The sequence below is a fragment of the Sinocyclocheilus grahami genome, unplaced genomic scaffold (assembly GCF_001515645.1).
Source record: "Sinocyclocheilus grahami isolate Dianchi unplaced genomic scaffold, SAMN03320097.WGS_v1.1 scaffold33.1, whole genome shotgun sequence".
NCBI lineage: Eukaryota > Metazoa > Chordata > Actinopteri > Cypriniformes > Cyprinidae > Sinocyclocheilus > Sinocyclocheilus grahami.
The window spans coordinates 505,667-519,205 of record NW_015505212.1 but is presented as its reverse complement, the minus strand read 5'-3'; the positions used below and the strand labels follow the sequence as shown (position 1 = coordinate 519,205).

The 13,539-nt window shown below is 37.9% G+C and overlaps 1 protein-coding gene across 1 annotated transcript in view; it reads right to left on the bottom strand.

Moving 5' to 3' along the window:
* Nucleotides 1–1,839: 1,839 nt before the first annotated feature.
* Nucleotides 1,840–13,539, bottom strand: part of LOC107581062 (ras association domain-containing protein 5-like) — a 35,846-nt gene continuing 24,146 nt past the window's right edge. The window contains exons 3-7 of the mRNA XM_016266640.1: nt 8,380–8,487; nt 6,692–6,799; nt 4,373–4,502; nt 3,050–3,165; nt 1,840–2,964 (exon numbers count right to left, since the gene is read on the bottom strand). Of these exons, the coding sequence (XP_016122126.1) occupies nt 2,815–2,964; nt 3,050–3,165; nt 4,373–4,502; nt 6,692–6,799; nt 8,380–8,487 (612 nt within the window). The 3' untranslated portion in view covers nt 1,840–2,814. The remainder of the gene's footprint in view (nt 2,965–3,049; nt 3,166–4,372; nt 4,503–6,691; nt 6,800–8,379; nt 8,488–13,539) is intronic.

The following is a 13,539-nucleotide window of genomic DNA, read 5'->3' as shown; positions in this document are numbered from 1 at the left end:
AATTTAGGTCCCCACCATGACTCGAGTCCCTATGAGTCTGTGTATTCAGGTTTAAATCCCCACCAGGATATATAAACCAGTACACACACACACACACACACAGAGATGACAAATGCAGTGAATCGGGAAACTTTTCTTTAAAGTTTTATTTAGAGAAACCAGGTCTTTAACAAGAAAGGCCACAATCGGTGACAATACAAACCCTCAAAAAAAAAAACTCTGTCATTGTCAAAGATGCATGACGTCTGGATTCATTTGGATTCTAACAATGCATATTTAGTCCAAACCTCTCAAAAACAATGTTCATCCATGTATGCCACTTTTGACACCTTCTTCTATGTATGAAACTTATATCATAAACATCCCCAAAATATGCATGTAACTTACAACTGTGGAACAAAATGAGAATTTTTGGCAAATGCAGAGTGTGTTTTGTGAGCGATTTCTAACTATGCTGTTAAACAGAAAGATCAACAGCTCTGGCCTGTGATTTCCTAAAACAGCCATAAAATATGCATGAATTAATATAACACATGCATGTATACTCAAAATTACTGAAGCAGTTTACTCACATCCACACCCCTTTACTACACGAATACAGTTTAACATTCATTCACAGTCTTACTCTACAAACAAAAGCTTGTTTATGAAAAAAAAATCAAGTACTGAAACAGCTTTAATAAAAAAAAAAAACACTTCCATAAAACAATTGAGCTTCCACTAGATGCAATGCCGTTTTAAAACAGTGGAAGACAATAGGCATCTGATGAAGACTAATAAAACAAAAATAAAAATAATTCCCTGAATTAAAACATAAAGTGCCCAAAAATCATTTATAAGATTACTGGTCTTATTCCCCTGCAAAATCCTCTTCGATTGCATATATTGAGACTGTCGTGACGTTATATTCACACAACAATTACACCAATTACTCTAATTTATATTCACCCCAGTGTTTACAATTAAAGTTGCCCTGGTAAAACCACCAGACAAGATAGATACTGTAATTTAACCTCAGTTTATTGCGGTGTAAAACTGATTGCACCAGGCAATTTACATCAAACTTAAATTAAACTATGCATTTTATCTAGATCTTTGGTTAGAGGTTATAAAACCAATAATAATAAAGAAATAAAATCTTTAAAAAGCACACAATCTGTGTCTAAAATACTCGAATGAACACACAGGTGAGACATAAGACTGCAGAGATGTAGTTACAGTTGTTGACCACAAGGTGCAGCTACCTCGCTATGCATGTGTCACAATATACAATAATGTTGCAGTACCAATCAGAAAACCGTCATGCAGCACTAGCATACAGAAATATAAATGTGTATACATATTAAATCACCTACTGATACACAAGTATCATTTCAAACACAGTCATTAATGTCGACCTTGTGTGCTGTGACAAAGAAGCACTGTCTGCATTTATTTTACTGTACCTCACAACAGGAACAGTTTCAGCTACATCTCCATACAATGCAGAAATGCACGTGAAATTAACTTTTGGTACAGTAAATCAGATCAGTGGGATTATACATTATATTCACCAAAAAACCTAGCTTAAATCTACTATTTTCAGGCTGTAGCTTCAAAACAAACAATCTTCATTACTTGTATATTCAGTCGTTTATCTTGAAGATATTCTCCAATGCATTTTCCAGGGTTGATGACGAAAGGTGAACAGCAAATATCTGCTTAAACTAGAGACCATCACGACCCATAATTCACTGAATAAGACCATCTGACCCCGACCGACATCAGTCAGATCTGCTTCAAAACCGCTCCATGACACTTCCCGCATACTTTCCAACATCCTCTATGCTCCTTCTGTAGCTTCAAAACAAACAATCTTCATTACTTGTATATTCAGTCGTTTATCTTGAAGATATTCTCCAACGCATTTTCCAGGGTTGATGACGAAAGGTGAACAGCAAATATCTGCTTAAACTAGAGACCATCACGACCCATAATTCACTGAATAAGACCATCTGACCCCGACCGACATCAGTCAGATCTGCTTCAAAACCGCTCCATGACACTTCCCGCATACTTTCCAACATCCTCTATGCTCCTTTGGCAACTTCCTGAATCTTCCAATTCCAGCACATCAACTAAGAATGCTTACCTTTTCTCTGATTTAAAAAGGTTTTTATTTGCATTTAAGCCATCCGTTCAGCGACCAATGTTTATGACATTGCTTTAGTCCACATTTCCTGTCCCTACATCACCACATTCAATCTTCTCTATCACAAACATGCGCTTTCCTGTCTGTTTGAACTCATGTGGCCATCAGGTTATCATTTTGTCAACAGCACATCAACACTATCTTTGGTAGGGCACACTACGAGTCATTTTGTATTTAATCTAAAATATAATATAATAAAATAAAATAAAATAAATCCCTAATCCCACCAGTTTCTCAGTTTCTTTTCAACAAGTATATTTGAAATAAAATAAGACTCTTTTAGTAAAAATAAAAAAATAATAAATTCACCCACATAAATTAAAACAAACCGAAATATGTACAAACCACAGCATCCAACAATTAAATAAAAAACAGATCTGATTTTCACGTTTCCATCTTTCACAAGAGGTAAAAGAACAGAGAATATGAGAAACAACTGAAAGTGTGAAAGAGGGTGGATGGGTACATATGGCACCTGAGGTGCATTCTGGGAGCTCAGTGCTCTCCTCTGAGTTTCGGAGACTGGGTGTCTGCTTGGCACGGTGACGCCTAATAAGTGTTCATTACACACAGTGACCACTAGAGGCAGCAGTTCTACAGTTCCTTCTGGTAACATGTTGGCTTTATCCCGGTCCGCCCGTCGCTTTCATGGCCTCCTCCAGTTTCTCTCTGTAGGCATTGTAGCGTCTGGTCATCGAGCAAATCTGGTCCTGTTCCTCTTTTTCCAAGATGCGGAGGAAGTTCTGCAGTTCGGGGATGGAAAAGGCATCCCACTGATGAACGAGAGGAAGATGTGTGTCATGATAGCTTATTTTTATTAATATACGATTCAGATAGAAACCGAAATCGAATGCTCACCATGACTTCACCAGTTTGCTGCTCCTTCAGGACGAAGCTGAGTGTGTCTGTACTGGGTCCTGCCACCAGACGCAGGAAGAGAGGGTGTTCTTCCTCTGAGAGCTTACAGGTGTACACTGCACACATACAGACACAACACACACGATTACCATCACAGACACTTCACTCACATAGCAAGAAAGACAAAAAATAATAATACTATCAGGCAAGAATAAAGGCTAGTTCACACCAAAGATGATAATTCATAAATTATATCTATAAAGTTTTAATAATTGTTCTAACTCTATGAGAATAGTGAAGTCCACATTCCAATGATATTGCTCTAACAATTGTACTAACTTTCAGAAAAAAATTTTCTAGCTGATGAATGATAAAAACCCAGCCAATCCACTTGACTTTAACGAGCTTGAGGATTTAAAGGAGCAGACGACAAAAATGCAGTGTGCGCTTATAATAAACAATGTTATTATCATGCGTTGGTGTCCTTATTGTTCTTGGTGTGAATGGGCCTTTAGGGATGCATCATGAATATCAAATTTGGAAATGTGTTGAGAGAGACTATCAAAATACACAATATAATAAAAAATATATAATATAACTGTTTAAAGAGGATGAATTTGGAGATTAAACTGCTCTAAGAAGGTTTTTAATCATGATAAAACTGCATTGTTTTTAGTACAGGAACCAATTTTTTTAAATAGTTTTTTTAGGAGCTATAACCGTTTGAAGAGGATGAATTAGCAATAAAACTTCTCAGAGAGGGTTTCAGCATGATAACAGTAACTGAGACCCTCTCTGAAAAGTTGAAAAGTACATTCATGTCAATTAAAGCAGCTAGACTTTAAATGTAGCCCTGAATCAGGTACTCTTTAATAAAGGACTGACACACCAAACAACATCGCCACTGAATGTTGAATCTAAGACAAAATTCACTGCAAAAACAAACTTTAAGCACGAAAAAGGAAGCGCACAACCTCTTATCAGGAACAAAAGGTAATTCTCTGGAACTACTGTGTTTACTCTGGCATTAAGGGAGATATTCCTCCACCTAGAGTGTGCAAACCTTGAGGAATCTCTCATCTCACTTCCTGTTTAATGGGGGCTTCCTTCTGCCTCCAGCAGTGGTTAATCAGAACAAGAAGAGCTGTTATTATGTCTACACTAATGCGGTTGATTCATGGTCTTTTAAATGCCGTACTGCTGTGATATCACACATGAGGGTCTGTCAGTTTCTGTAATGAGCTCTGAGCTGGGAGTTTATCAGCATCTGAACTGTAGCATTTCTTGAAGTTGTCTAGACGGGCTGTTTAAGAGCCCCCTTACATGCATGAAAACCAGCTGTAAAACGCAACCCAAACACATATCTGTCTCCTAGTGTGTGCTGGAGATCTCTCACGGTGGCCTCAGCAAATACTCCCCCATTGGCAGCAGCACTTATTGGCTCCTTCACACTCTCCAACAAAATAACTGAAGATGAGCGTTATTGCTCCCCATAGTACTACGATGCTCAGTTCATCCAATAAATCAAGTAGAAGTGCTATTCAGTGTGACTGAATAGACTGCACCACGGCAACAGAAAGTGTTTTGTTTGAGATTGCAGTCTTATTTTTGTATTTGGATCAGTAACAAAATGCAGTACATTAAAAGAAGTACATTAGACAGTAGTCTAGAGAATATGCTAAAAAAAATGCAATCTTGAAAAAAATAATTATAGAATACCCACATTAATAAATAAGTAATAGCATGGATAAATTAATAATTGTAGGATTTACTTAAAAGTAATTTTATAAATTAATTCCTTTTTTTTTTTTAAATAAGGTAATATCCAGATTTGTTTTCAATGATAAAGTGTGATGTTTAAGTCATTTTGTTTTACATTTGCAGTCTAAAAAAAGACTGGATAAAGTAATAAATCAAGCAGCTGTGCAAATCTGACTTTGCAGTCATATTTTTTAGTATTACAAAGTGCAGTGTGTTCAAATAATATTACATATTATTATATTTTATCTATACATTATATGGATTTTAGAAAGTGCAAGTATATTATACAGCACTATAGAGAATATGAAATAATAAATAATGTAATTTTATATAGAAAATAAATACAGAAAACCAATTGTACAAAGACCACTAAGAGGAAACAATAAATAAATAAATAATAACTTGTATAGATATATCTACTGATTATCGGATTTAAAGGACAGAATTTTTAAAAATAAGATAATATCCAGATTCTTCCCCATGATAATGCCTGATGTTTAAGCCATTTGGTTTAGATTTGCAGTCTGAAGATTAAATACAGCATAAAGAAAAATAATACAAAAGACAAGACGTCTTTTTATTGATTTCTGTATGCACACACACAAAAAAAATATCCAGACCAGTGTAGTCTGATTCATGAATGAAAACAGTTGGGTTAGTCCATATTTGACCCAACATTGGGTTGAAACAACCCAGCATTTTTTAGAGTGTACAGGCGAGACACGGGGGGTGTAATTACAGCTCACAAACCTCCTCTGAAACTCCACCACACTGACAAACAACCCCGCTGGAACACAGGCCTTAAACTTAATGATCCAAGACACCGTGGACGCTTAATGAGTAAAAGCTCACATACACTAATACAAAGTGTTTGTGCCATGGGGGCTCAGTTAAGTCCAGACAACACACCTCTCTTGAAATATGTCTTGTCAGAGATCAGTATTAGTTAAAGAGCTAGTATTATCCAGACAGAAACAATCCTGCGATAAGCAGCTGGGCTCTGGACAAAGGTACAGTGGTAAAGTCTGATGTTTTGACATCACAATCCTTATGGCTGTCACATGATCTATGAGAAGTCATGATGAACAGATTACAACAGAGATGATGATAAAGATTTTATTAAAGCAACAATTATAATTGTTCTTAGAAATGCAATTTGCATTCTTGTTGTGCGAGTATGTTTTTTTTTATGTCTGTGCCATTTGATGATGATAAAGCTTTTTATTAAAGGGATAATCATAAATAATTCTGAGACTTTGATCATTTTTAACAAGTTTTATTTTCTTAAGTTAATCCATTTAGTTTGGGGTCATAAGAGGGTTTTGGGGTCTGTAATATCACAATATGATTTCACGTTTTAAGGTTTTTTCATTACGTCAAAATGTTTTTCAAAATATTAATATTATAAAAAAATTTTTTATACATAATGCACACACACATAATGCATAATTTTTTAAACACACACACACACACACACACACACACACACACACACACACACACACACACACACACACACACACACATATATATATAAATCCAGAATTTTATTTCTGGAGGAATGTGTGTGCTGACAAACACTTCTGTTCAAGAACAATGTGGATGGACTTTTGAATTCTGAAAATAATTAGCAATTAAATTTATGAGTGATTAGTTTCCACATACACACACAAACACACATACACACATACACACATACACACATACATATATATAAATCCAGAATTTTATTTCTGGACGAATGTGTCTGCTGACAAACACTTCTGTTCAAGAACAATGTGGATGGACTTTTGAATTCTGAAAATGATTAGCAATTAAATTTATGAGTGATTAGTTTCTATTGGTCTATTAGTGGATGGTGGAGGTTGACCGTTAACTCACCAGTGTCATTTTAAAGTGGTCACGTGACTTTGTGTTGTACTGCTCGACCTTCTGTCTGATGTCCTCGTAAGTGAGATGAGTACGCAGCTCTTTCCCTTTCTCCACATCCTGAAACACAGACAGTGAATACAAGCATTTAGCAAGCAGAAAAGTCAGCACACAGGTCAACCTCGCAGCTCATTTTGACAGCAGAAGGTGGTATGACTCCAGAAATGCTGAATAATGAAGCCATTTAAATCAAAGGCTTGACTTCTGAAAAGACTGTTTCTGATGCGGGGGCCCAAAACACCTACATATACACCTTCCTAACTGGTGACATCCACGTGTCAAATGCAGATAATCGCTATACTTCTCAGATGAAGCAGGGCATCAACAGGATACCCAGCAGGTAAACAAATAATTGCATTTTCAATGTTTTTATTTGATGCATTTATTTGATATTTTAATGCATCTTGTTCTTTGACATCCAATTACATGACCAAGATAAGATCCCTTTAAGTGGTTATAATAGTGCACTTTTCCTGGAACAATACAGCTCTTAAAAGCTACAACCAGCAGAAACAGTTGGGTTAGTCCATATTTGACCCAACATTGGGTTGAAACAACCCAGCATTTTTTAGAGTGTACAGGCGAGACACGGGGGGTGTAATTACAGCTCACAAACCTCCTCTGAAACTCCACCACACTGACAAACAACCCCGCTGGAACACAGGCCTTAAACTTAATGATCCAAGACACCGTGGACGCTTAATGAGTAAAAGCTCACATACACTAATACAAAGTGTTTGTGCCATGGGGGCTCAGTTAAGTCCAGACAACACACCTCTCTTGAAATATGTCTTGTCAGAGATCAGTATTAGTTAAAGAGCTAGTATTATCCAGACAGAAACAATCCTGCGATAAGCAGCTGGGCTCTGGACAAAGGTACAGTGGTAAAGTCTGATGTTTTGACATCACAATCCTTATGGCTGTCACATGATCTATGAGAAGTCATGATGAACAGATTACAACAGAGATGATGATAAAGATTTTATTAAAGCAACAATTATAATTGTTCTTAGAAATGCAATTTGCATTCTTGTTGTGCGAGTATGTTTTTTTTTATGTCTGTGCCATTTGATGATGATAAAGCTTTTTATTAAAGGGATAATCATAAATAATTCTGAGACTTTGATCATTTTTAACAAGTTTTATTTTCTTAAGTTAATCCATTTAGTTTGGGGTCATAAGAGGGTTTTGGGGTCTGTAATATCACAATATGATTTCACGTTTTAAGGTTTTTTCATTACGTCAAAATGTTTTTCAAAATATTAATATTATAAAAAAATTTTTTATACATAATGCACACACACATAATGCATAATTTTTTAATACATACACACACACATACACATACACATACACATACACATACACATACACATACACATACACATACACATACACATACACACACACACACACACACATACACACACAAACACACATACACACATACACACATACACACATACATATATATAAATCCAGAATTTTATTTCTGGAGGAATGTGTGTGCTGACAAACACTTCTGTTCAAGAACAATGTGGATGGACTTTTGAATTCTGAAAATGATTAGCAATTAAATTTATGAGTGATTAGTTTCTATTGGTCTATTAGTGGATGGTGGAGGTTGACCGTTAACTCACCAGTGTCATTTTAAAGTGGTCACGTGACTTTGTGTTGTACTGCTCGACCTTCTGTCTGATGTCCTCGTAAGTGAGATGAGTACGCAGCTCTTTCCCTTTCTCCACATCCTGAAACACAGACAGTGAATACAAGCATTTAGCAAGCAGAAAAGTCAGCACACAGGTCAACCTCGCAGCTCATTTTGACAGCAGAAGGTGGTATGACTCCAGAAATGCTGAATAATGAAGCCATTTAAATCAAAGGCTTGACTTCTGAAAAGACTGTTTCTGATGCGGGGGCCCAAAACACCTACATATACACCTTCCTAACTGGTGACATCCACGTGTCAAATGCAGATAATCGCTATACTTCTCAGATGAAGCAGGGCATCAACAGGATACCCAGCAGGTAAACAAATAATTGCATTTTCAATGTTTTTATTTGATGCATTTATTTGATATTTTAATGCATCTTGTTCTTTGACATCCAATTACATGACCAAGATAAGATCCCTTTAAGTGGTTATAATAGTGCACTTTTCCTGGAACAATACAGCTCTTAAAAGCTACAACCAGCAGAATATTGTATGAAACGTGTGCAGTGCACTCTGGTCTTACATGGTCACATCACCAAGAAGCTGAACCGCTTTCCCGAGCGCTCCTAGCTCAAAACAAAAGCATAGATCCCCTTATAAGGGAACAAGGGCCATCTCAGCTAACAGTCCAGAGGCTGAATATTGTGAACTGTTAAAGACAGTCATAATTCCTCTCTTACATGGCCCAAGACTGCCTGGAGTGTTTGCAATAACAGGTGGTTTTGCGTTGTGTGCACTGTTAATGAACATTACAGGGAATGACTTGCACTGTTTTCATACCTAGAAAACATCTACTTAAAGGCTAAACACCATTTTCAATTCCTAGGTTTATAATAAAGCCCTAAAGCTCTGAGAATAAACATATTTCTGTTACTTTGCTGCTGTTGTATTAGTGCTGTTGTATTAGTGATGTGCCACACTACTAGGCCTACACATTTTCAAAAACACTATATAATATATGTATTATTCTTTCTACACTAAGTTCAGACTTGCATTACGATAACTGACAACACAACTAAATACCTCTAAATAAATAACTATAAAACCATATTTAAAAGTTTGTAATTCTCAAAGAGTTAGCATGCTCTTCCTGTCTATAAACTGATCATTAAAGCAACGCCAATAAAAAGTATTACAAAAAACACAATCTACTTAAACTCACTAGTGAGACTAGTCAACTATCCTGAACCATCTCAAGTTAGTATGGAAGAACTGTCCATTTGCTCATAAATTCATTCCTGTGCTACTTTTAGTAACATTTAGGGTTAGTAACATCCTTAACCTGACCTTAGCACACTTAAAGCTCTGAATGGGGCAATGCTAAACAGATTAACCCAGTAACAGCTGCTTAACTAGTGCATCAATTAGATATCTTATGGACAAGACTGTTTGGACAGGTGGCTTATGATATTTAAGAGAAAATAAAGTTTGAATAAATAAATCTATGTCTATATTGTTCTCACAACCAACCGTATAATTGAGACCTTATAAGACAAATCTTCTATGACAGAGCTTAGTCTTTCCAGTACTTTGGATGTGCCAACTGTCACACCAACAGGGTCATTAGCTGAATTACTTCACCATCCTAACAAGCACAGATGCAAATGGAAAACAATACTCCCAGACTTTCCTATAAAGGATTCTGTCAAGTGTTCAGATCAGACCAATTAACTACAAGCCGAGAGCCCATTAAATCCCTGTTCACCACAATAAAAGCTAGTAAAAGCTTTGTAAACGAGGGGCCAAGAGCATCTCAGCGGGGCCTGTTGAGATGTTGAGTGCATGTAAGGAATTGCAGCTCACCACATCAGCTTTGCCACCTATAGGTTCAGTGATGTGGCCTTCATCAGTTCTCTGAGGGTTGTTAATTAGCCAAGCTAAACCATGCATGTCAGTTATGTAAACTTTGATTGGTGCCCACAAAGTAATAGTGAGACTTGATGCCCCAACAAGGTCTTTTATCAATGTAGTCCAACCAGAGTTGATGTTTTGCTTGGGAAAGTAGACACCATGAGCAATATGTAAAGAACTAAACCAGGAAGGACAGGGTTAACACGGATGCCCCTGCACAACGGAGCGTGACAAAGGCAAAATAAACACCAGCCCGATGAGGTAATGTGACAGAAAAAGCAACTCTACCTCCCTTGCTGTGAGGGATTGTGTGTCCTCGCTCTCATGTGGAGCAACACATTGAATGAGGACATGGAACAAGAAGAACAGGTTAAATGTATCCTTGAGGTCCGACCAGACCATCTCTACTTGTTGAGAGATCAATCAAGTGTATTTTGAAGGAAAATCTGTCAAAATATCAAAGGGAGAAAGTAAACTGCACTGTGTGGGCTCCATGGTGTCCTTGGTGAGCGGATAAGCAAGACGGGAGGGTGTGGTGTGTGGTAATGTCAGGGTTTTTGTTCCTCGTTTTGAGTCATGTGCTAGCCGAGTTCTGTCACACTTGGTGGTCATGGTATACTCAACCTAAAGGGAGGAGGACGCATGAGGTGCGACCGGACTGGTTTTTCAGCTCTTGAATTGTGCGGATAAAGCACTTGATATCATTTGTGCTACTGAAAGATGAGTTAGACGAGCGTGACAATCAGACAAACACCAAAAGGTTCAGCAGACAAGACAATCGAAAGTCAACCTGCTTTTTATTTTAAGCGGAACATTTGCAGGGGATTTCTGGGCACGCCTATAATGACTGCGAAACATTGTGCTTGCCAATGTACACTGATCTGCAAGCCTTAATAAAACACCCCCTTCTCATTCCCCGTACCCCCCCACAGGAAGTCCCTGGCCACCACACCTTTCCTCCCTAACACATTCCTCAGCTAATGGAGTTACTGCAGCGAGCAGTAGACCAAACACTGTACTCCAGTGACTGGGTGATTGTCTGACAACTAGAGGCATAAAAATGACCTTTCTGTGAGGCTTCCTACTCAGCAGGACAGTGGGCAGACTAAACTGCATGATGTGATTCTAGTATAGTCAGAACTGCAGGGAGTTTTACAGAGCAAAGGAAATCATGGCCAACAAGAATACAGGAATGGAAACCGCCAAGCAAATTGTTGCAAGCTTGGTGAACACTCACGCCAAAGCTCATCAACTGGTCACATTACTGAAAACACTTATCGTCATATTCTGGAATCTTCTGTTTTAACATTTGGATTTAAAAGTTAAAGGGATAGGTCACCCAAAAATAAAAATTTCCCCATGATTTAGTCCCCGTCAAGCCATCCTAGGTGTATATGACTCCAAGCTTTATAATGGCAGTGAATGGGTGATATTCAATAGTCCAAAGTCCAATAAACTGCACCAATCCATCATAAAAAAGTGCTCCATATGGCTCCAGGGGGTTTTAATAAAGGCCTCCTGAAGCAAATATCAAGCCATCCTAGGTGTATATGACATGTTGTATACTGAAACTAAGAATAACCTGTTTTGAAGCTCCCAACTGGTATTTTGGTACTTTCGCAAACAGCATAATTCTTGAGGTTATATATCCATGCTGGTCTATGACTCATGGGATCTTTTATTATGAGAACTATAACATCACCTCACAAGGGAATGTACGCATATGCCTCATTACGCCAATCAGACATTGTCCTTCAACCCTCAATACTCTCCTAAACTTCCACCTACAAATTAGGTACAGTTTCATAACTCTGTTTATGTCTGCAAGGAATGCCGAGGGAACAAGAAAAAGTACCGTAATGTATATTACGCAAGCCATGCGTGCTTAAACGGCACTAGGTGTGTGTGGAACATAGAAAAGACCATTTCATCTCCACTGTTGCTGTCCCCTACAGACAGGCCAACAATAATACAAGAGCCCCACAAGGACACTTGCAACCTGCTTTCATTGGAAAGCTTGACCGATGCCTTCCAGCAATTTCCACCCCGATGTCATAAAGCTCTGCTGGGATAGTCACTTGTGACGGACAGCTTGGTTTCAAAGAGTTTTCACCAAATAATTAGGACCATAGACCATATTTGTAGGTGCTTCACAATATTCCCAAAAACATGTTTCTGTCTGACTTAGGATTTATGGGTAAGATTCAAAGATTACTGATAACATAAGATAAGAGTTGAACCATAAAAACAGGGTGTGGTTTGTTTTGCTTGTAACTGATGACAACTCTATACTGTAAAAAAATAAGTCTGTTGCTTTTTCTGGGAAAGAAGACTCCTTAAGAAAATGAGGAACTTGAGCCCTTCACAAACCAAAAGGACTTGTCCTTCCTGCACAGTACCAAGCTGAATATGATCTGGGGTTGATTCATGCAGAGAGCGAGTGGAGCTGTCTGACTCACCGCGGCGGCCCAATTGATCAAAACAAACCTGTCAGGCCAGATGGGAGTACAATGTCTTCACTGATCTCAGAGACCAATGAAATATAACCTCACTGTATGACGTCGCAGGTCATAATTCTTAGGAAATTTGCCCACTCACCACAGCAGTGGGGAACTGCGAGAAAGAAAGAGGAAAAACATTCAAACTTCGTGGCTGGTGCTCATCTGCTGTTTTTGATTGATGAGATGCCACACAAAGCTGAAATATAAAATCACAAGCCAGAAAATATCCAGTGCCAAATCTGATATTCTCAGTAATAAATATAGGCCAAAGGGGAAGATACATGACGTCAAATAGGCCTCTGTTAGCCTGAAAGGCCTTCAGAGCTATGTCCAGCTCATTTGCAGTTGGAGAACAAACAACTGTCTTTCAAATTTATCATTAACAGGATGTCCTCTCTGCACAAGTTTGCTTGTGATAAAAATTAACCCAGAGTGTACAAGACCTGGCACAGTCATCTTATCATAACCTAGCAACAAAAACAAAAACAAAAAAACAGTAGGATTTTGCACCAAACATGTCATGAATCTAACACTAAAAGATCCTGATATAGATGGGAGGATAAGAAGAATAAGGAACTTTGTTCACGGGGATATAGGATACATTTACTGCAGTGTTCAGCGATGATGTCATTCCAGAGGAGTGATGGCTTAGGAATGATTTCAAAGCAAGACATTGAGATCAGATGTGACACATGCCAGGTGCAGCCATGTGACCGGAGCACTCGGAGAACTTA